This window comes from Conger conger, chromosome 10 (assembly GCF_963514075.1).
Source record: "Conger conger chromosome 10, fConCon1.1, whole genome shotgun sequence".
Taxonomy (NCBI): Eukaryota; Metazoa; Chordata; class Actinopteri; order Anguilliformes; family Congridae; genus Conger; species Conger conger.
This window is the reverse complement of record NC_083769.1, coordinates 1,627,712-1,650,900: the sequence shown is the minus strand read 5'-3', so window position 1 is coordinate 1,650,900 and position 23,189 is coordinate 1,627,712. Positions and strand designations below refer to the sequence as shown.

Here is a 23,189-nt window from a genome sequence, read left to right as displayed (position 1 = left end):
ATTGTTGACATCAACAAGGTCTCATGGCAATATAGCCTATGAGCATACTCACTCTGGAGGTACTTTCTGAAGCTGAGGCATAAAACGGCATGTTGTTATGCTCTTACATCTCACCCCAGTAAAGTGTCAGTGACTATATCCAAATTATTAATATGCAAGATAATTAATATAGAGTGTGGTGCCAGGAAGGAAAATGTGGGTGCTGTCCACCAGCCCCTCATGCTGGTCTGGCCTCATTATTGGGCTCCAGGAGGCTTGGGTCACATTCATCCCTGACAAAACGTATCAGAAATGGTGGCGCGCTGAACATCCTGTTGCAAACTGTGGGCGGACTGACTGACGTAGTATGGTCTGCTCTTATGGAATCTGAGTAGGCGTTCTCCGGGCTTTAAAGCATAGGCCTATATCATTATTGATTTGGGCTACACCCCCGACATATCCACCAAACAGGAGGAAAAATATCTCTTGTTGCAAAACAAGATTTTGGGAGGAAATGTGTTGTTCAACACAGAAATCGAAGTAAAACATAGCACAACATTTTCCGATTGAACGTGTCCCTGGTTTTCAGGCCTGAGAGACATTGTGCTGGTTTCTGTTCTGCTTTTTTGTAGTTTTATGAAACCATTTACTTCCCTTTTTCCCCTCACTGTATTTCTTTAATAAAAGTTGTTAAGCCATTTTCATTTTGGTCTCTTCCTGGTTCTTCACCACGTAAACAGTGGCTAACCCTAGCCCTGCATCACAGCAGTTTAATAACTTCTTATTAAACCAGCTTGAAAAATACAGCTTGTGACTTGAGAAGAGCTGAAGCAGGACTGGGCAGCCAGCAGGGGGTGCTGTACTCACCTGTGGTGGAAGCTGTACTTGGTGCTTCTGGGGTGAGTTATTCCCTTACAGGTGAGGGAGGAGAAACTGGGCTGTCCTGAAGCGGACGGCTCCCTGGGACCTGCCCCACACACCAACAAGGTACAACCATAACACAACCATAACACAAGCACAACACAACGCAACACAGCCTCAGCACAAATACAACCATAACACAACGTAACACAACCATAACACAACCACAACACAAAGTAACACAGCCTCAGCACAAACACAAGCACAACACAACGTAACACAAACAACTGTAACACAACCACACACACAACTGCAACACAACCGTCAAACAACCACAACACAACAGTAACTCAACCACAACACAACTGCAACACAACCGTCAACCACAACACAACAGTAACACAACCACATACACAACTAGGGCTGCAGTTTATCCGATGGAGGGGCTGCACTATGATACCACAGATTACTTGCGGATGGTTGTATTTCTGTTTGTCTGCACTACGCAGTGCGCACATGGCTACTTGTTTATTAGGCTACGCGTCTATTAGGGTAATGATAAACGTTGGACTTGGACATGGAAACAATGAAATTCTAATTTGTTGAATAAACATATTTTAAGAGAAGTTATTTATATTTTGAATGTAACTCATTCATTGCGCCCTAGTTCGATTATACATGTTGCGCATGTTATGACTTTGAACGTCTGCCATATCCACAGCACATAAGTAAAATCAGACGTTATAAAACTAACCTTACAACTGGTTCATTAAGACAAGATTTTTAAGACTGCTTTTGAAACAGCTGCTGATCTTGCCTTTTGTTTGCCTTACAAAACGCTCGATCGCTGATGCCATTAAAGGAATGTAAAAATTTTGCTTAATTACACAGTATCCTAAGATTGCTACCGGTAGGCATAACGTTAAGTGACTGCAGCCGTCAGAACTCGGCAGTGGAAATAGGGCGTTATGACAATTCCAACATTCCAGTCCAATTCCAACAATCATCAATACAGTATTTACATTAATATGAGCGCTCTAGCTAGATTTCAGACATGCGTGGGGTTTTAGGTTAATTTCACTAAAATCTCGCAATCAACACACTAATTTAATACAACTCATTCAATGAGAATAGCAATGTTGACAACGGTACAGAGCTACATGTACATAACAATAGAAAGCTAGATAACTTAGCATCAGAGCTCCTGGATGCTTTCTTTTAGGTGTTCGTGCATGGCCGCCAATCTGCCGTTTCGGCTTTGCACAGCGTGCAAATCACTATATTATTGGATTTTTGCTTAAAGAATTTCGAAGAGTTTTTTGGATTAACTCTATCTCGCACTCTCAGCTGGGTTTGCCGCCGCCATGTTAAAAAAATACGACGCGTCGGTTATGAATATACGAATCGAGGAAATGACATGGTCGACGTCATCGACGACGTCTACTAATCGTTGCAGCCCTAAACACAATCACATACACAACTGTAACACAACCACATAATAGTGGGCAGCCTGGAGCATAGTGGTTAAGTGCTAGATGACTGGGACCCACAAGGTAGCCCTGATAAGATCCGCACCACTGTTGAGCCCTTGAGCAAGACCCTTAACCCCACATTGCTCCAGGGGGGATTGTCTCCTGCTTAGTCTAATCAACTGTAAGATTGCAACACAACCACATACACGACCGCAACCATAACAGCCACATATGCAACCACAAGACAACCAAAACATAACACAGACATGTACACAACCACATACAACCACATACACAACTCTAACATAACCCCAAACACAGCAGTAACACAATGACAATAACACAGACATGTACACCGCCATTACACAACCATATACACAACCGTAATACAACCAACATACCCAACTGCAACAGAACCATAACGCAGCCACATACCCAACCGCAACACAGCCACATACCCAAACACAACCATAACACAGCCACATACCCAACCACAACACAACCAAAACACAACCACATGCCCAACCGCAATACAACCACAACACAGCCACACACCCAACCGCAACACAACCATAACACAGCCACATACCCAACCACAACACAACCATAACACAGCCACATACCCAACCACAACACAGCCACATACCCAAACACAACATAACCACATGCCCAACCGCAACACAACCACATACCCAACCGCAACACAACCACAACACAGCCACATACCCAAACACAACACAACCAAAATACAACCACATACCCAAAGGCAACACAACCACATGCCTAACCATAACACAACCACAACACAGCCATATACCCAAAAACAACCATAACACAGCCACATACCCAACCGCAACACAGCGGTAACACGGTCACATACCAAACCATAGCACAACCACATACACAATGACAATACAACCACAACACATTCACATACACATCTTCCACAAATCATCTTGTTAATTCTCAAGTTATCTCATTATCAGTGAAAAGTCTTGTGAAAATTACAATCAGCTCAGTAACACAAGTAGAGATTGAGCATTACAGTGTAGATGGTTCTATACAATATACTACAACAGTGGTTCTCAACCGCAGTCCTGGGGAACCCTGAAAATATTTTTGATATATTAACAGAACTCCTCTGTATGCTGATTTTTGTTCCAACCACAAATCCCAGAATTTAAAATATATATATTTATTCTGGGATTGGAGTTGTGGTTGAGAACCACTGATCTACAGAGTGTGCCCAAGGCTTCCACATGATTCAAACCACATTGGATGGAGTTGTTGTTCATACCTTCTCCGAAGTAGCTAAACCGAAGGTGGGGTGAGAAGCTGTCCATCATAGAGAGGGGTTGGATTTTATCCAAGAATTCAGCGTCTTCTGTGGGCTCATTCCAATCGCTTATTTTTTCCGTCTGCAGGCTCATTCCAATCGTCCTCACATCCCTCCCTCGCGTCCTCTCCCTGCATCCTCCGTTGGGTGGCGCTAAGGAGTGAGGAAAGGGCGCGAGGAAGAGATGTAAGGAGTGAAAATTGGAAAATTGGAGAAAGTGATTGGAATGAGCTCTATGTGTCTTTATAAACACAATGCGAAGAGTCATACAAATTCCCATAATGGCGAACACACAGTTTTTCTTCAAAGGTGTTCAAGTTAGCAGTGTAGTTCAGTTTCTCCTTTTGATGTTTACTGTTTACAACATTTGAGAATTTGCAGAACACCTGAAACCCTGTCCACTGCCCACCTGGCTAATCACTGTGGAAAGTGGGCATGGAGTTCAGGATGTTGTGTGGAGTTCAGGATGTTGTGTGGAGTTCAGGATGTTGTGTGGAGTTCAGGATGTTGGTTTTTGACTCCCCCTACCTGAATGTGAAAAAGCAGCTTTCCACTGCTCTCTGACATTCTGATGCTGTTTGTTTGAAGCATGTGGAAGCCTTTAGCAGTAGGGGAGTATGTTAGCAGTAGTAAACTTAACCTCAAAATGACAAAACGTACTACAACCACAACCAGGGATGCTGGGTGAAATTCATCCATTTCAATGAGAAATTCCCAGCACAAAATTACAGTGGCTTCAGGTATTCAGACCCCTTCATTTTTTGCACACTTTATTTTGTTGTAGATTTTAGTATTTAGTATAGATTTTAGTAGATTTAGTTTTTTTTAGTATTTTTAGAAATAAAAAACTGAAATCTTTCCTGAAGATTAAACACTTCTTCGAAACCCCTTAGGCAGCAATTACAGCTTCTATTCTTCTTAAGTAAGTCTCTCCAAACTTTGCACACCTAAATTTTGGGTGGCAGTTTATCCCATTTGTCCTGGCAGATCCTCTCAAAATCTGTCAGATTGGATGGGAGGCGTCTTTGAACTGCCATCATCAGGTCTCTCCACAGATGTTCTATTTAAGTTTTGGCTTTGGCTGGGCCACTCAAGGACAGTCAGAGACTTATATTATTATATTAATGGCATTTGGCAGGCGCTCTTATCCAGAGTGACATAAAGTTGAGTAGACTAAGCAGGAGACAATCCTCCCCTGGTGCAATGCAGGGTTAAGGGCCTTGCTCAAGGGCCCAGTGGCTGTGCGGATCTTATTGTGGCTACACCGGGGATCGAAACACTGACCTTGCGGGTCCCAGTCATGTACCTTAACCACTTAACCATTACGCTACAGGCTGCCCTTTGACATGTGCCAAAGCCATTCCAGCTTTGTCTTGGCTCTAAGCTTCGGGTCAAGCTCTAAGTTTTTACTCAAGAGTGGCTTCCGTCTAGCCTGATTGATGTGCTACTAAGATAGTCGTCCTTCCGACAGGTTCTCCCTTATCTGCAGAGGATTTCCGAATCTCTTTTTGAGTGAAACAGGATGCACAACAACAATTTGGAGAGCCACAGCAAAGAGATTTTAGTTTTTGATTGATGGGCAAAATTTAATTAATTTAATTTTATCCATATAAAATTTGATCTACGACACAATAAAGTGTGTAAAAAGTGAATACTTTCTGAAGCCACTGTATATTGTTATATTATAAAACTTCACAGACCATTGGGTCCACCACTACTCCAGGGACCACGACAACATACCCAGATCCAGTAAGTTATCAGTAGGGCAGTATGTTAGCAGTAGGGCAGTATGGTAGCAGTAGGGCAGTATGTAAGCGTTAGGGCAGTATGTTAGCGGTAGGGCAGTATGGTAGCAGTAGGGCAGTATGTAAGCGTTAGGGCAGTATGTTAGCGGTAGGGCAGTATGTTAGCGGTAGGGCAGTATGTTAGCGGGAGGGCAGTATGTTAGCGGGAGGGCAGTATGTTAGCAGTAGGGCAGTATGTTAGCAGTAGGGCAGTATGTTAGCGGTAGGGCAGTATGGTAGCAGTAGGGCAGTATGTAAGCGTTAGGGCAGTATGTTAGCAGTAGGGCAGTATGTTAGCGGTAGGGCAGTATGTTAGCAGTAGGGCAGTATGTTAGCGGGAGGGCAGTATGTTAGCAGTAGGGCAGTATGTTAGCAGGAGGGCAGTATGTTAGCGGTAGGGCAGTATGGTAGCAGTAGGGCAGTATGTTAGCGGTAGGGCAGTATGTTAGTGGTAGGACAATATGTTAGCAGTAGGGCAGTATGTTAGCAGGAGGGCAGTATGTTAGCGGTAGGACAGTATGTTAGCAGTAGGGCAGTATGTTAGCGGTAGGGCAGTATGGTAGCAGTAGGGCAGTATGTTAGCGGTAGGGCAGTATGTTAGCGGTAGGGCAGTATGTTAGCGGTAGGGCAGTATGTTAGCGGGAGGGCAGTATGTTAGCGGGAGGGCAGTATGTTAGCAGTAGGGCAGTATGTTAGCAGTAGGGCAGTATGGTAGCGGTAGGGCAGTATGGTAGCAGTAGGGCAGTATGTAAGCGTTAGGGCAGTATGTTAGCGGTAGGGCAGTATGTTAGCGGTAGGGCAGTATGTTAGCGGGAGGGCAGTATGTTAGCAGTAGGGCAGTATGTTAGCAGTAGGGCAGTATGTTAGCGGTAGGGCAGTATGGTAGCAGTAGGGCAGTATGTAAGCGTTAGGGCAGTATGTTAGCAGTAGGGCAGTATGTTAGCGGTAGGGCAGTATGTTAGCGGTAGGGCAGTATGTTAGCGGGAGGGCAGTATGTTAGCAGGAGGGCAGTATGTTAGCGGTAGGGCAGTATGGTAGCAGTAGGGCAGTATGTTAGCGGTAGGGCAGTATGTTAGCGGTAGGGCAGTATGTTAGTGGTAGGACAATATGTTAGCAGTAGGGCAGTATGTTAGCAGGAGGGCAGTATGTTAGCGGTAGGACAGTATGTTAGCAGTAGGGCAGTATGTTAGCGGTAGGGCAGTATGGTAGCAGTAGGGCAGTATGTTAGCGGTAGGGCAGTATGTTAGCAGTAGGGCAGTACGTTAGCGGTAGGGCAGTATGTTAGCGGTAGGGCAGTATGTTAGTGGTAGGGCAGTAAGGGAGTGTTAGCAGTAGGAAAGGAGGGGTGTTAACAGGAGGGTGTATCTCAGCGATAGGCCAATGTGTTAGTGTGTTAGTGGTAGTACAGGAGGGCTGTGAGTTAGCGGTTACCGGGCTGTTGGGTATTAGAGTCACAGGGAGGCCATTTCAGGGGGTGGCCTGTCTGCTCACACCAGCCAGCAGGGTGGATGTCTGGATAATCCGAGTCCACCCATTCATCGTACACATGGCTCCAGCCATCAAAGTGAATCTGAGAGGGGTCAGCATTAAACAGCAATGTACAATCAATGTATTATTTCTACAATTCAAAATAAGGGTACGATAAGGGTACGACCTGTTACTCAGAGAGGTACATATTTTAGCTTCAGAATAATTTGAACTGAAATGCTATTGCTATGACAGCAGCATAGTGCCTTTACTCAGTGCAGAACTGGGTTCAAATAGTATTTGTTTAGGATTCAAATACCTTTCTGTGCTCTATTGATCTTGCCTGGTGCATTGAAGCCTGCAGCGAGGAGCCAATGGGCTCATGTTTTTGGGATCATTTAATTTGTTCCAATACACCAGGTAATCTTAGTCAAATGCAGGAAAGTATTTAAATCCAAAACAAATACTATTTGAACCCAGGTCTGGCACAGCAGCCCATTTCATTTCAATACGGTTGAAGGGGACATGCTGAAAGGCACCTTTATCCTGTGGGGGTCCACCTCCTCCACAGTAGCGACCCGGATCAAGGCTGGATTGCGCCTATCCACCGCCTCCAGCTTCATCTGCACCTGAAAGCCATGGGGCGGCCGCTGGAATGACAAGGGCAGATAGCTGAGCCCCTCACAAATACCCACACTCTACTTATTACCTGAACAACAGCCCAAGCACACACACTCTCTCAGATTCTCTTTCTCTGACAAACCTCATGCGCACACACACACTCTCTCAGATACTCTCTCTCTCTGACAAACATCAAAATGACAAAATGTACTACAACCACAACCAGGGATGCTGGGTGAAATTCTAAGAATGCAGTCATGCTGAAACCATATCTATGCATCTCTAAATTACCTCCTCCAGACTGTCTCTGAGACAGACAGCACTGTCCTCTCAGATGAGACATGCATCTCTAAATGACCTCCTCCAGACTGTCTCTGAGACAGACAGCACTGTCCTCTCAGATGAGACAGGAAGGAGTATGACCGCCCCTTACTTCCAGACCTTAAAGGGTGGAATCAAAATGTAATGTCTGTGTGCCTACAAAATTTATAAAGCAACAAAAAAAAACTGGTCTAAAAGCATGTTCTGCTGCATATAGATTTTGAAAAATGCAATCTGAAGTGTTCCTTGGACCCGCCTAGGTAATCAATCAATCATGCAACCTCTAAGGTCAGTTTGTTCTGTGCCCATTACCTGAGCCTACCACCCTGTCTACAACCACACACCAGCCAAATCAACCAATGAAATATATGCTGGCCTGCATGCTAGATTTGAGCAGAGAGAAAAAGCATTTTAAATTAGAATTTGAATTTTGAGTGTACCACTTTATACACCACAACACACTTCAGACACCACTACACACCACTTTATACACCACCACACCCCACTTTATACACCACTACACACCACTTTATACACCACGACACACAACTTTATACACTCCACACCACTTTATACACCACTTCATACACCACAACCTACCACTTTATACACCACTAGACACTTCATACACCACTACACACCACTGTATACACCACTACACACTTCATACACTCCACACCACTTTATACATTACACACCACTTCATACACCACTACACCCCACTTTATACATTACACACCACTTTATACATTACACACCACTTCATAAACAACCCAACACCACTTTATACATTACACACCACTTCATACACCACTACACCCCACTTTATACATTACACACCACTTTATACATTACACACCACTTCATAAACAACCCAACACCACTTCATACATTACACACCACTTTATACACCACTACACCCCACTTTATACATTACACACCACTTTATACACCACTACACACCACTTCATACATTACACACCACTTCATACACCACTACACACCCCTTTATACACCACTACACACCACTACACATGACTTTATACACCACTACACCCCACTTTATACATTACACACCACTTCATAAACAACCCAACACCACTTCATACATTACACACCACTTTATACACCACTACACCCCACTTTATACATTACACATGACTTTATACACCACTACACACCACTTTAAAGGCCTCTGCAGCCACCGCTGTAGAACCTGTTTCCTCCAGGTACTTCTGCCAGTTAAACCTGTCTGCATCTGGGTAATCTGAGGAGAAGAAAGACAATCTCTATAGATGAACTCTGAATGTTTTTAAACAAAGGTCGCTAAGATACTTCCGGATGGCCACTCAACCATGGAACAAAGTAACGTTACTTCAAAATCAACTGAACCAGAGCTGTGTAGAAACAGTTAGCTAGATTGCTATGCCGAAATGGTGCTGTGTTTTGGACTGTAATCCCAAATGTAATCAGGCACACAGTGCATTTGAGCTTTTTTCTCTTCTTAAAAGGAAGGATAAGTCAGGTCCTACAGTCCGTTTCAGGGCGGTCTCAGTCAATGACAGCTGACACCCGACATAACTTTCAAAGTGTCAGAAACATGAATATTGTTAGTTAGTTAGTTAGTTAGTATTGTATTTTTGTAAATAGAATACAAAAGGTTTGATTTCTGAATTTTCCGGTTTCCCACGATTCCTCCTTAGTCTTGTTTTCTCTTACTTCCTGCTTTTCCTCCATGTTTGTAGATAGCACTAATCTACTAATAACAACTAACATAGATTTTGTACAGTACTAATTATATTTACACACTAATTGTCTGTCTCACAAACTAACAGTCACTAGTTTTTAGCTAATTTAATCATGAAACTAACAGACTAACTTTATCTCTATTTCCATACAGCTCTATAACTCCGCTTCTCTGTTCTATCCCTAAATTGCCTGCCTTGATTCAGCGAAGTGTTCACACCTGCTCGCTCCTATCACTACGTTCCTTAACTCTGTGCAATTGTCTACTCCCTACTCCCTAGATCCGTTGGTATTACATGTGTATGTTAGCTAAAACGTTAGGGGGTGCTGACAGCTAACATTAACTTTGCAATTGCTAGCTAGACCACATCGTATAAATTCAAAACATTACATTCAGTTTTCACAAATTATTTTTATAGTCCATCACTGACTTGTTTGAATGACACGGAAAACACTGCCTGCTGTTCATATTCCTCAACATCAGTAGGCAGCAGAGCCAGAGCCGTGAGTAAGTTGTGACGTCACGCTGATTTAATCTATTTTAATTAATGTCTCACAGAGGCTTACTGAGTGCTCTATCACCGTGATATGTTCTTTATTTTTTTATAGTAAAATTTGCAACATCACAATGAAATGTACTTAATCCAACATGTACTTAATCAGTGTAAAATGTATGTAAAATGTACTCTAGCAGTGTAAGATGTTCCAGAGTAACATTTACCCAGAGATGATTTAACACTGACTATGCATCCAACTACCCCTGGCTTGTCAAGGCGGGGGGGACAGAGGAACCAGAAGCAGACACAGGGGTGTGGAAAAATGGCAGGTTTTTAATGACGGCAGATGAAGGGGCAGACAGAGCGTAATCCAAATAGGCAAAGGGTAAAAACCGGAAGGCAATCCAAAATCAGAGCAGGTACAAAGTCCACAAAAGCCAAAGAAGAGTCCAGGGAAGCAGGCAGGGGTCAATAACAGGAATCCAGAAACAAAAATAAATAAAACAAGACTGAATGACACAAGGGCTCAGGAACAAGGGCTAGGGAACATGGGCTTGGGAACAAGGAGGCCAGAACAGGGGGACGGAAGACAAGGGCTCGGGACTCAGACACAGGACAAGACAAACTAGCCAGGTGCAACTGAAAAGGACAGGTATAAATACACAGGGGAATGAGACAAACTAGGCGGGGCATGGGAGTGAGGGCGGTCTAACAAATAAACATCAGGTGAGACACATGAAAGGGTAATAGCACAATAAGGAGGGGGAAACAAAAACGCGGACTGGATTCACAAAGACACACATGAAAAACATAAGGCTCCGGATTAGGGAGTAGACAATTGCACAGAATCAGGAGATGCAGAGGTACGAGAGACAGGTGTGAATACTTTGCTGAAACTAAGCAAGTAATCAGTGATAGAATAGGAAGGCGGAGTTACAGAACAGAATTGAAACTGGAGATGCATTAATAGTTACGTGATTTAAATTACAAATACCCAAAACTAGTGAATGTTAGTTTGTTAGTTTGACGAACATATTAGTGTGTTAGTATAATTAGTACTGTACAAATTCTATGTTAGTTGGGATTAGTATAGAAGTGCTATCTACAAACACGAAATGGAGAGAAAGCAGGAAGTAAGGAATGTAAGATTGGAAGGAAGGTTGAACCCCGGAAATACCGTAAACACTCGAATAGTGGGGCACGCAGACAGGGGAGTAAACATTTCAGACTCAGACATCACAGGGGAAGACGAGTGCAAAGACTAATGAATATAAACAGAATACCAGACATGAATATGAAAAAAAAAAAATTACAAGAATAACGATAATTAACAATGATAAACTAACAGACAGAACTCAGGAACATAACATGACTGGATGTATCTAAGCAACAAGGGTGTGGGCAGGCGCCGACGTTCACCTTGAGGGGGTGTGAGGGGGAGGCCCCTCTCCTGGCACCAGCCAATGGGGTGGATGTAGGGGCTGCTGGCATCACACCTGGAGGTAGGGGGCAGATACGTTCCGCTTAATTCAGAAGATGAATGAAAACTGGACCAGGACTTCCCTCTTAACTGCGGTGCGCAGGAGGAAGCTTCCCTTGGCTCGGAACCCACCAGTAGTCATAAGTGTCGTCCCAGTTGTCAAAGTGGACCAGGAAGCGGCCATCCACCACATCAGTCACCGTGGCAACGCAGATGAGGGAGGGATTCATGCGATCCACAGCCTCCAGCTTCATCCCCACCTCAAAGCTGCAGGGCACTTCCACCTACAGCAGGAAGAGCCCGGGACACTATTAAGAGCTGCTGCAAACGCAACAAGTAATTTGTCAAAATAACATTTTCAAGAATGTCATGGAGTAATGCTCTCACCATATATTGTGGCTATAAACACAGATTTTTACATGTTGCCTTATGGTCAGCCTTAAGACAGAGCCACTCTATAGGGCCCAGCCTGCGCTCATGGTGAGAGTCTTTACTGAGTGAGCTGCTCTATAGGACCCAGCCTGTGCTCATGGTGCGAGTCTTTACTGATTGAGCCGCTCTATAGGGTCCAGCCTGTGCTCATGGTGAGAGTCTTTACTGATTGAGCCGCTCTATAGGGTCCAGCCTGTGCTCATGGTGCGAGTCTTTACTGACTGAGCCACTCTATAGGGTCCAGCCTGTGCTCATGGTGCGAGTCTTTACTGACTGAGCCGCTCTATAGGGTCCAGCCTGTGCTCATGGTGAGAGTCTTTACTGACTGAGCTGCTCTATAGGACCCAGCCTGTGCTCGTGGTGAGAGTCTTTACTGACTGAGCTGCTCTATAGGACCCAGCCTGCGCTCATGGTGAGAGTCTTTACTGACTGAGCCGCTCTATGGAGCCCAGCCTGCGCTCATGGTGAGAGTCTTTACTGACTGAGTCGCTCTATAGGACCCAGCCTGTGCTCGTGGTGAGAGTCTTTACTGACTGAGCTGCTCTATGGAGCCCAGCCTGCGCTCATGGTGAGAGTCTTTACTGACTGAGCTGCTCTATAGGACCCAGCCTGTGCTCGTGGTGAGAGTCTTTACTGACTGAGCTGCTCTATAGGACCCAGCCTGCGCTCATGGTGAGAGTCTTTACTGACTGAGCCGCTCTATAGGGTCCAGCCTGTGCTCGTGGTGAGAGTCTTTACTGACTGAGCTGCTCTATAGGACCCAGCCTGTGCTCATGGTGAGAGTCTTTACTGACTGAGCCGCTCTATAGGATCCAGTCTGTGCTCATGGTGAGAGTCTTTACTGACTGAGCTGCTCTATGGAGCCCAGCCTGTGCTTGTGGTGAGAGTCTTTACTGACTGAGTCGCTCTATAGGGTCCAGCCTGCGCTCGTGGTGAGAGTCTTTACTGACTGAGCTGCTCTATAGGACCCAGCCTGTGCTCTGATTTTTGGATTTGCCTTTCTGTGTCTGATTACCTGTTACCGAACTTTGCTTGGTTTTTGATTCTTAGATTATGTTTGGTAACTCTGCCTGTTTGGACTGCCTTCCCGTGTTGGACTTGCTGTTATTTCGACTACGAACTTCATGATCTCGGCTGCACCTGTCTGCATTCGACCCCTGCCTGCCTGATCCACTTGTCATTTAATAAAGACATCTATTCTGCCTACTTCTGGGTTGTGATTGGTTCTTCAGTCCTGGCACCTGGTAATTAAGTTGGATTTTCACACTTAATGATTCAATTGCAATAACACCCTGTTTGCCATGGTCTCATCATCTTAATTGTCATATGATGCTGGTAATCCAATGTAAAACCAGGTTACAGCGCTATAGGACTGTGTCACTCCAGAAATAATGTTTTAAACATTAATGGCTCACACATATTCCATGCTACAAATAAAATGCATTTCATTATTTGTATTTGTGAATATACTGTATACTGTACATCTAGTAGACACATTTTTTGTTGTTGTGTTTTAATGCTCTCACCATATTTATTTTCGTGTGTGTAGTGTAGTGTAGTTCATGTAGTGCACACACCCTTCCTTCATTGACTTACATTGCCAGGGCTGACAAACAGCTCTTTTGGGGCAACCTGTGCCTTTGTGAGTCTTAAGTAGCTTGCCCAGGAGAATTCTTCCTCTTTACACCCTGGAAAACAGACACACAGATTATTGTGAATTCAGCAGTGACTCTAGTACCTGTGAGCCATCAGCTCTGCTGCACCCCTGTCCCCTGCAGTATATCTGATGACCTCTGACCTTTGGCTACAGTATATCTGATGACCTCTGACCTTTGGGCGTGTAGAGCTTGTGGCCACTCCTTTCGCACCAGTTGGCTGGGTGGATCTCTGGGCAGTTGACATTTACCCAAAAGTCATGGCAGTCAGAGTACCCATCAAAGTGAAGACGCATCCTGCAACCACAGACCTATAGTAGAAGGAAATTGGGTCAGATTCAAAGAATGAATGCATACCCCTCTATCATGGCATACTAATTATCAAACAGAATATGCAGTGTGGTCCATGGTCCGGTCCAAGTATTTGTACAGTAGTACAATTTCTGTTCTTTAGGCTCTATACTCTGTACTGAGTTAAAATTCAGACTGTGACCTTTAATTTGAGGGTATGAACATCCATATTGGGTAATCTGCGTAGGAATTGCATCCTTTTTATACATAGTCCCTTCATTTTAATTGGACAGTTGGCTTCTCAGTGATTTCTGAATTAGACAGGTCTATTCAAGGAAGCCATTATGAGGCTGAGAAAAACAGTCAGAGACATAGACCAAATAAAACCAATAAATAAAACTAGAGATGTGCATTTCCTCAAGAAAATATTGAGTTTTTCATAATATTTGCATTTACAAGCTGGTGTACAGGTGTACCTTATAAAGTGGTCACTGATTGTATATGAACATTTATCATAATAGTATAAAAATCATCATGTAGTGTAAAAATTGAGAGAGTAATGGCAGTTTAAAAACATGTCAATTTTTTAAATTCTAACTGTCACCACTCTAGAAACTGAACATTCCTCCATTCATTGTTATGGGACTTCCCTGGCAATTTTTTGGAACATCAAAAAGCTATGAACAAGCAGGTATTCCTACCAGGTGACTTGGAGGGGCTCAGTCTCTGACTCTGGTTCTGTTATCTCTTCCCATGGCTTTTCTTACCATTCTTACGCCGATGACACTCAACACTTTTGTTCCTTCCCTCCCAATACCCAGGTCACTACACAGATCTCTGCCTGCTTGGGTGATATCTCTGCGTGGATGACTCCCCACCACCTGAAGCTTAACCTTGGCCAGACTGAGTTTCTCTACATCCCTCCTAAGTCCTCTCTGACAATCGACCTCTCACTGACTGTGAGGACTTTGTAGTATCCTCTTCCCATACGACCAAGAATTTTGGGGTGACTCTTGATAAGCGCCTCACCCTGGCTCCACATACATCCTCCACTGCCAGAACCTGCAGGTTCTTCCTCTGTAATATATGCTGTATCGGTCATCACCTGACAGAGAAAGCCACCCAGCTCCTAGTCCAGGCGCTTGTCTCGCTCCTAGTCCCGCCTGGATTACTATAACTCCCTCCTAGCTGGTCTCCCAGCTTGTGCCATCAAGCCCCTCCAGCTGGTCCAGAATGCTGGGGCCCGCCTGACCACCAGTCAGCCCTCTTGTCTAACCCTAATCCTTAAAAATATCATAAATAAATAATAAATACAAATAATAATAAGTAAATAAATTGCACTTATGATGACTGTTGTCTTTTTGTTCAGACTAGTTATGGATTTGATGCTTTTAACCTGTGGGAGAACCTATGCACCTGTAAATCGCTTTGGATTAAAAGCGTCTGCCAAATGACAAAAATGTATATGCAATTTCAAACCTTAACAGTAGTTTGTTGTTTCACAATCACACAAATAAACTATTTGGAACACCATGAAAAAAGAGCACTGGTGTGCTCAGTAATTGCTTAAGAGGCTGGTAAGCCCAGGAAGACCTCTACAGTTGATGACTGAATAATTCTGACCATAATGAAGACAAACCACAAACACCTGTCAGACAGATCAGAAACACTCTTCAGAAGGCTACTGACATTTACTACTGTCAGTAGAAATACATAAAGACTTCATAAACAGAACTACAGAGGCTACATTGCAAGATGTAAACCACTAGTAAGCCGCAAAAACAGGATGGGCAGGTTACAGATTGCAAAGAACTACCTAAAAAAATGTTGGAAAAACGTTTTTTGGACAGATAAGACCAAGATTGACTTGTAACAGAGTGATGGCAAGAGAAAAGTATGAAGGTCAAAAGGAACTGTGGAAAATCCAAAACCCTTCATGAAACGCCCTTCGTGAAACATGGTGGTGGGGTGTTATAGTTTGGCATGTATAGCTGCCAGAGGTGCGGCTCACATGCCTTCATTGATAATATAATTGCTGATAGCAGCAAGAAAATGAATTCTCAAGATAGCAGCAAGAGAATGAATTCTCACAGACAGATCCATGTTATCTGTACACAAGACAACTAAGTGCTGTGACAAGACAATAACTTCAATGTCGTTCTTCTTCTGTGTTACATCCCCTCACATCCTTCACTCCCGAGTCCCAGAGTGCCACCCCGTGGTGTGACATAACACAACCATTACATCTCCCCCTTTAACTAAAGGTTATACTCTAATTCCCATAGAACATGTTGCTTGTCTCCTTCTTAACTAGGAGCTTTACCCATTTAGAACATAACAAGAAACTCCAATTTTGTCTGTTTCGTCTCTTACATTTGGTATTCCCTTTTTATTTTAATTTATTTTTTTCAAACATCTAACTCTTAACTAAATGTCCAATCCGTTTTCTCTTAGTTCTTCAAAGGTCCAGTCTATGTGGAGCCTTAGACACATGCCCTGGCCTGGTGACCGTTGTAGTAAAGGATACGTGAGGTGCCGGCACTACTCTCAGATGAGATCGGTTGCGGCGCATTTGTCCCCCAGGTGTCTCCACCACGTAAGAGCATGGTGTGTGTACAGTGCACAACAGTCCCTTGATCCACACCTTCTGTCCAGGTGTTAAAGGTAGCAGAGTCTGTGTGCCGGGTCGGCGGTTGAAATCTTGCTGCTGCTATGTTTTCCGGGCTGCGTCCTTCTCCCTGAAGGATTGGAGATCCGGCCACTGGGGTTCTAGCTGTTGAGATGAGATGGGTACTGAGATCCGAATCCTCCTTCCCATCATCAGCTGTGCCGGGGAGCTCCCTTCAGCTAGGGGTGTAGCCCTGTATGCCAGCAGAGCCTTGTGAAAGTCCCCCTCTTTGGCGAGAAGCGACTTGATGGTCTTGACAGACCTTTCTGCTTCTCCGTTGCTGCGGAGATATCTGGGGCTGCTTGTCACGTGTGTGAAATCGAAGTCTGCTGCAAACTGAGCAAACTCATGGGGCGACATGGCTCAGGCGGTAAGAGCAGTTGTCTGGCAGTCGGAGGGTTGCCGGTTCGATCCCTCGCCTGGGCTGTGTCGAAGTGTCCCTGAGCAAGACACCTAACCCCCAAATGCTGACAAGCTGGTCAGTGCCTTGCATGGCAGCCAATCACCGTGAGTGTGTGTATGAATGGGTGAATGAGAAGCATCAATTGTACAGAGCTTTGGATAAAGGCGCTATATGAATGCCAACCATTTACCATATACCCGTGCACCATTCTGTAGGTTCCTCTACAGGGGCTATGTACCCCATCTCCTCCATCCGATCTAGTTTCTCCTTGACTCTGCTCCTGAGAGGGATAGCTACACGTTGAAGGACAGAGAGTGCATAGGGCTGTGCTGTCTCTTTTGAGTTTTATCTTATATTCCCCTTGTAGTCGACCCAACCCTGTAAACACCTCTGGGTAGGTTGAGCGGAAATGTGTCTCTACATCCTGTGTCTCTGCATCCTCAATGCTGTGAAGCTGGGGGATCCCAGTGTAGTCTGATGATTGCAGGGAGCCCCAGCGGTGTGGCTAAGTCTCTGACAATAAACATCATTACATCCTTTACAACTTCCTCTCTCTCCTGTGCAGCACCACAGCCACCTGTCCCCTTGCATCCAGTGGCACATTATTAGGGCCAAACAACGCCTCACGAGGGGGTGAGAGTGGGACATATCTGTCCTGTATGTTTTCAGATTCCGGCAATGCAGTTGACACCTGCTCCAGTGTCTATCTTGAGGCATAGATACTCCCCATTTATTGTCAGGCTTTCTTTCCATGTGGACCTTATCTGGGGATTCTTCTCTGCCACTGTGACCAAATATGCAGCCTCTGACTCTGTATCAACAGAATTAAGGGTACGCCCTGACCTGCATACAACAGGAAAATGTCCCTTCTTAAGACATTTTCTGCATTCCACATCTTTTGCTGGGCACTCACTATATGAATGCTTGGTCTTACCACATCTTCCACATGTCTTGTCTGTGGATGACTGATGTGGAGCCTGTGCATAGTGTAGGTTTGTTTTTTTCTTATAGCTATTTTTCTTGAACTTATTATGTGCTACTGCATCCATGTCGGCAGGGCAATCACCTGAGCATACCACAGTTTGCTGCTTTTTCACTTCTTCATTCTGCCTCACTTGTGTGATTGCTGTGGCTAGATCTAATTTGGGGTTTAATTGTAGCCTCTTTGACAAGCGAGCATCACATATGCCCACTACAATCCTATCTCGGATCATCTCCTCCCGTAACTCCCCATAGTTACAGTGTTCCGCCATTTTGTGTACCTCAGTAATAAAGTGCTCTGCACTCTCTCCGGCTTCCTGGCATCTTCTGTTAAACTTTGCCTGTTCGTATATCACATTATGTACTCCAACAAAGTGGCTATCAAAAGCACTTTTAATAGCCTCATACACTTTTTTCTGCTCTGCTGTCAGTGGCAGAGAACTCAATATGTTGTCAGTCTTGTCTCCCATAATGTATATCAAGGAATTTAGCTGGTATTCCTTCTCTTTATCTGCCAGACCCAACGCTGTCCTAAAGCGTTCAAAATGCCTGATCCACGTGGGCCATGCGCTGGCCAAGTCGAATGATCCCAGTGGCGCAAATGTCAGTAGATGCTCCATATTGGCAGTGCAGAGTAGACGTGGCTTGTTAGCTAGCAGGGATTAGCCTCTTATTTTTAGCCTTGTGAAACGCAGCTTCACCAAACTTCTACTAAGTGGTCGAACTGGTCCTCACACGCATGTTTGACTCAATCCTTTATCGATGTAGCACTTCTGACACCATGTATTGTTTCTCTGTATTTATGAAAACACAAGACACAAAGTGCTGTGACAAGACGATAACTTCAATGTCGTTCTTCTTCTGTGTTACATCCCCTCATGTCCTTCACTCCCGAGTCCCAAACAACAAACACCCAAATCTTCTTCTTAATGATGTTCCAACATTCATTAATTCATTATCCTAACCCGCTTATCCTGAACAGGGTCGCAGGGGTGCTGGAGCCTATCCCAGCATACATTGGGCGAAAGGCAGGAATACACCCTGGACAGGTCGCCAGTCCATCGCAGGGCACACACACCATTCACTCATACACTCATACCTACGGGCAATTTAGACTCTCCAATCAGCCTAACCTGCATGTCTTTGGACTGTGGGAGGAAACCGGAGTACCCGGAGGAAACCCAAGCAGACATGGGGAGAACATGCAAACTACGCACAGAGAGGCCGACGGGGATTCAAACCCAGGACCTCCTTGCTGTGAGGCGGCAGTGCTACCCACTGCACCATCCATGCCGCCAAGTATTTGTATTGTTTTTGCTATACACTGAAGACAATTGAGTTTGAGGTCAAAAGCTGTACATGAGATGACAGATCCAAATTTCATCTTTATTTTTATCTAGATATAAAACTTACAACATATCACCTTTTGGATCAGGCCCCCTAATATTTAGGTGAGCAAAAGTATTGGAAATGTGTTTCTTGTTGCCCAGTTGCATCCTATTAGATTGATCTGTTCAACAATAAATTGTTATGAATGTCTACTCTTGGTTTTAGCCTTGGGTTTTGCCTGTGAAGACTGCATTTGTGTTAGAAAAGATAAATCAACAGGAAGACCAGAGAGCTGTCTTTGGGAGAAAAGCAAACCATTTTGAAGGTTAGAAGAGGCAAAATCAATCAGAGCCATTGCACAAGCATTGGGGATAGCTTGGGCAACAACTTGTAATGTCCTCAAAGAAAGAAACTGAAAGAAAAGAAAGAAACTGCTGGCGTACTGAGCAACAGACATCAAACAGGTCGACCAAGGAAAACAACAGCAGTTGATGACAGAAACATTGTGAGAGCTGTGGAGAAAACCCCCAAAACATCAGTCAGTTACTTCACAAACAATCTCCTCAGGGCAGTCAGTGACATCACAAACAATCTCCACAGGGCAGTCAGTGACATCACAAACAATCTCCACAGGGCAGCGATGAAGGTATCTCAATCAACCATTCAAAGAAGTCTTAGAGAGCAGTAATATAGAGGTTATTCCACAACACAAGATACAAACCACTCATCAGTAGTAAGAATCGGAAGGCAAGATTACGATTTACAAAGAAGTACAGAGATGAGCCACAAAAGTTCTGGAACAGTTTTATCGACTGATGAGGCCAAGTTTAACCTCTACCAAAGTGATGGAAAAGCCAAAGTGTGGAGAAAGAAGGGATCTGCTCATACAAGCTCTGCTGATACAAGCTCATCGTTGAAGCACGGTAGAGGAAGTATCACGGCTTGGGCTTGCATGACTGCTTCTGGAGTGGGCGCAAGGGATATGCTACCAAATATTTTTATTTACTTTAATTTACCTAAATACTCTCTGTTCCAATTATTTTGCTCACCTAAAGATTGGGTGGTCTGATACCAAAGGTGCTATGATCTAAGTAGTTTAACACATCTAGGTGTAAATACCAGGAAATGAAAGCTGAAATTCTGAACTCTTGCTTCACATTTTTTTTTTTTTCTCAACCCAAAATGTATTCAGTGTATTGTAAAAACAAAGGAATTGGCCTTACTATTCCAAAACTTTTGGAGGGGACTATTTGTCTCTGACTGTTTTTGAAAATTTCTCAGCCACATAATGGCTTCAAAACAACAGCAGTTATTGGCTTTTAACAAAAGTCAATAACAAACTGAAATCACAATCAGTCAGCCTAGCATTAGGTCTAGGCAGTGTAGGAACTACAACTCCCACAATCCCACAGGACAATTCTGTGACGTCCACCCCGGATGACGTCTAGCTCGGTTCAGCCAATTCCATAATGGCAGGAGCAATAAACTTTCCCGTATAAGAGCAAGACATGTTCTCGGGATCCTTCTCTTCCTTCTCTTGTTCATTCCCTTCTTCGACGCACCCTTTTTGGCCATTCGCTTCAGCTCATCTGCTCCGAGACTCGGACAGAGGCTGAATGCTGCACAGCGCACTACCTGGCCTACGGACACACCTAGCTACCTCGCGGTAACTTCGTGGCCTATAGTGAGTGGAAACTTGTGTACGCGGAACGCTACATCAGTTTACTCCTGCAAAGCTCACCAAGGAACAACATCAACAAACTTTTCCACCCGGAAAAAGGACCAGCGAACATCCTTCCAGCAACCAAGCAGACCAGACAACAACGCGCGGCTAAGACGGGAACGCCCCAGCTTTGCGCACCTCTCCAGGACACGCATTCACAGCACCATCGGCTCCTATAAGGACAGCACGTCTTTTGGATCCAATGCGTATGGACTCAGTAAGAGAACAAACATTCAGGCATGTCCAGTGTTTAGTTTAATCTTGACTGATATTGTGAATCTGTGTTCTATATTTGCCGTTTGAATGTATTTTTGTTAGCCATATATATACCTGAATTGATTCACCGTCTTTCGCGTATGTAATTAGAGTAAAACTACGCAAGTAGTCTCTTCTCACAGCTAACTCGATCACTGACATGCCCAATTTACCTTTCCTTTGTCCAAGGGACACGCGCGCTTGTGTGCGCACACGCGCACACACCCTACTAACTTCCCCTACTAACTTCCCGTTAGTTTATCTGTTTTGTGTTTGTACGTTTGTTTAATAAATATATTTAATTAAACCCGGTGTCTGTTTTGGCGTCACATAGACATGAGAGCCGAGTTAAAGCAGTCGTTCGAAGAACTTCCAACCTTCAGGTCATCAGTATGTTTAATCATTAAAATGAGTTGTTTTAATTATTAATTAAAATACTAAATTTGTGATTAGATATTTCTGATAACAGTAATTTTATGAGACTGATTACTTTTTGCAGTTATACTGCTACATAACATTAACTGGCGCCCCGGTTTCGTAGAGAGTAAAATCCCTACGTTATTTGGCGGCCCATGCAAGGACCCTACAAGCAGTTAATACCCTCACATTAAAGGTGCAGGCTGCATGTTAACCTCATTATTAATTGTTTCATTTCAAATACATTCAAATGTGCTGGAGTACAGAGCATAAATAATAATAGTAAATACTTCCGGACCTCACTCTTAACTCATCTATGAGACTATCAGCCAATACATCAATCTCAACATGTATGCTGCAATAGCATGCATGGTTTGGTGTACCTTTATAGAGAGAAAAGGGCTGTGTACCTCAGCTACAGTCAGAACAAAGTACATGGAGGGATGCTGGGGGTCAATTCCTTCCAGTTTCATTCCCTGCCGGAAGTTGCTTCTGTGCTGTGGGACCCTCTGAGACTGCAAACACAACAGTAACAAGCACAAGCTTAATACTGAATTCAGTTACACAGTCCTGGGCAGGGCTAAAGTTAGTTACATAGACTTGGGCGGGGTTAAAGTTAGTTACATAGACTTGGGCGGGGTTAAAGTTAGTTACACAATCCTGGGCAGGTCTAAAGTTAGTTACACAGTCATGGGCAGGGCTAAAGTTAGTAACACAGTCTGGGGTAGGGTTAAAGTTAGTAACACAGTCATGGTCAGGCCTAAAGTTAGTTACACATTCCTTTGCAGGGCTAAAGTTAGTTACACATTCCTTTGCAGGGCTAAAGTTAGTTACACAGTCATGGGCAGGGCTAAAGTTAGTAACACAGTCTGGGGTAGGGTTAAAGTTAGTAACACAGTCATGGTCAGGCCTAAAGTTAGTTACACATTCCTTTGCAGGGCTAAAGTTAATTACACAGTCCTGGGCAGGGCTAAAGCCAGTTCCACAGTCCTGAGCGGGGCTAAAGTTAGTTAGTCAATTTCTAATCAATACACAGACATACCTCTTGGAAGAGTTTTTGTGGCGCAGCAATAGACTTCTGTTCCTCAAGATATTGAGCCCATGTTGTCAACATCTCCTTCTTACTCTCGGTGACCCCTGGAGACCCCATGCTCATGATGAGAAATTCACTTTAACACCGCACTGGTTCTTTACACACAGAAAATCTAAAACTGAAGGCTTGGTAAAAACATTCGTGTCCTATCTACATGATTTAGGCCTAAATGAGTTCAAACATTATATAGGCTCTATTTTCTGGCCAGGATATGATGTCTTGCACGCTGGTGAAGTGGTCTTTCGTCATTGTATTCTGACGTACCTGATCTGTTTAGTTTGGAATTCGCCATGAGCTGAAGTGGGAGGAGAGGCACTGTTGGGGGTGTATCAGTGAAGATCAAGAAGCACACTACAATTTTGGTGCAGCAGATTGCAA

At 44.1% G+C, this 23,189-nt stretch overlaps 1 protein-coding gene across 3 annotated transcripts in view; it reads right to left on the bottom strand.

The window, feature by feature from the left end:
• l3mbtl1 (L3MBTL histone methyl-lysine binding protein 1) overlaps positions 1-23,189 on the bottom strand; it is a 66,239-nt gene that overhangs the window by 13,788 nt on the left and 29,262 nt on the right. For 2 of the 3 annotated variants that reach the window (XM_061258154.1, XM_061258155.1), the window contains exons 8-18: positions 22,761-22,855; positions 22,129-22,233; positions 13,827-13,962; positions 13,593-13,684; positions 11,697-11,848; positions 11,504-11,580; positions 9,023-9,108; positions 7,439-7,549; positions 6,864-7,002; positions 3,610-3,801; positions 847-946 (exon numbers count right to left, since the gene is read on the bottom strand). In XM_061258154.1, the coding sequence (XP_061114138.1) occupies positions 847-946; positions 3,610-3,801; positions 6,864-7,002; positions 7,439-7,549; positions 9,023-9,108; positions 11,504-11,580; positions 11,697-11,848; positions 13,593-13,684; positions 13,827-13,962; positions 22,129-22,233; positions 22,761-22,855 (1,285 nt within the window). The remainder of the gene's footprint in view (positions 1-846; positions 947-3,609; positions 3,802-6,863; positions 7,003-7,438; positions 7,550-9,022; positions 9,109-11,503; positions 11,581-11,696; positions 11,849-13,592; positions 13,685-13,826; positions 13,963-22,128; positions 22,234-22,760; positions 22,856-23,189) is intronic. The other variant, XM_061258156.1, reaches the window with a different exon arrangement.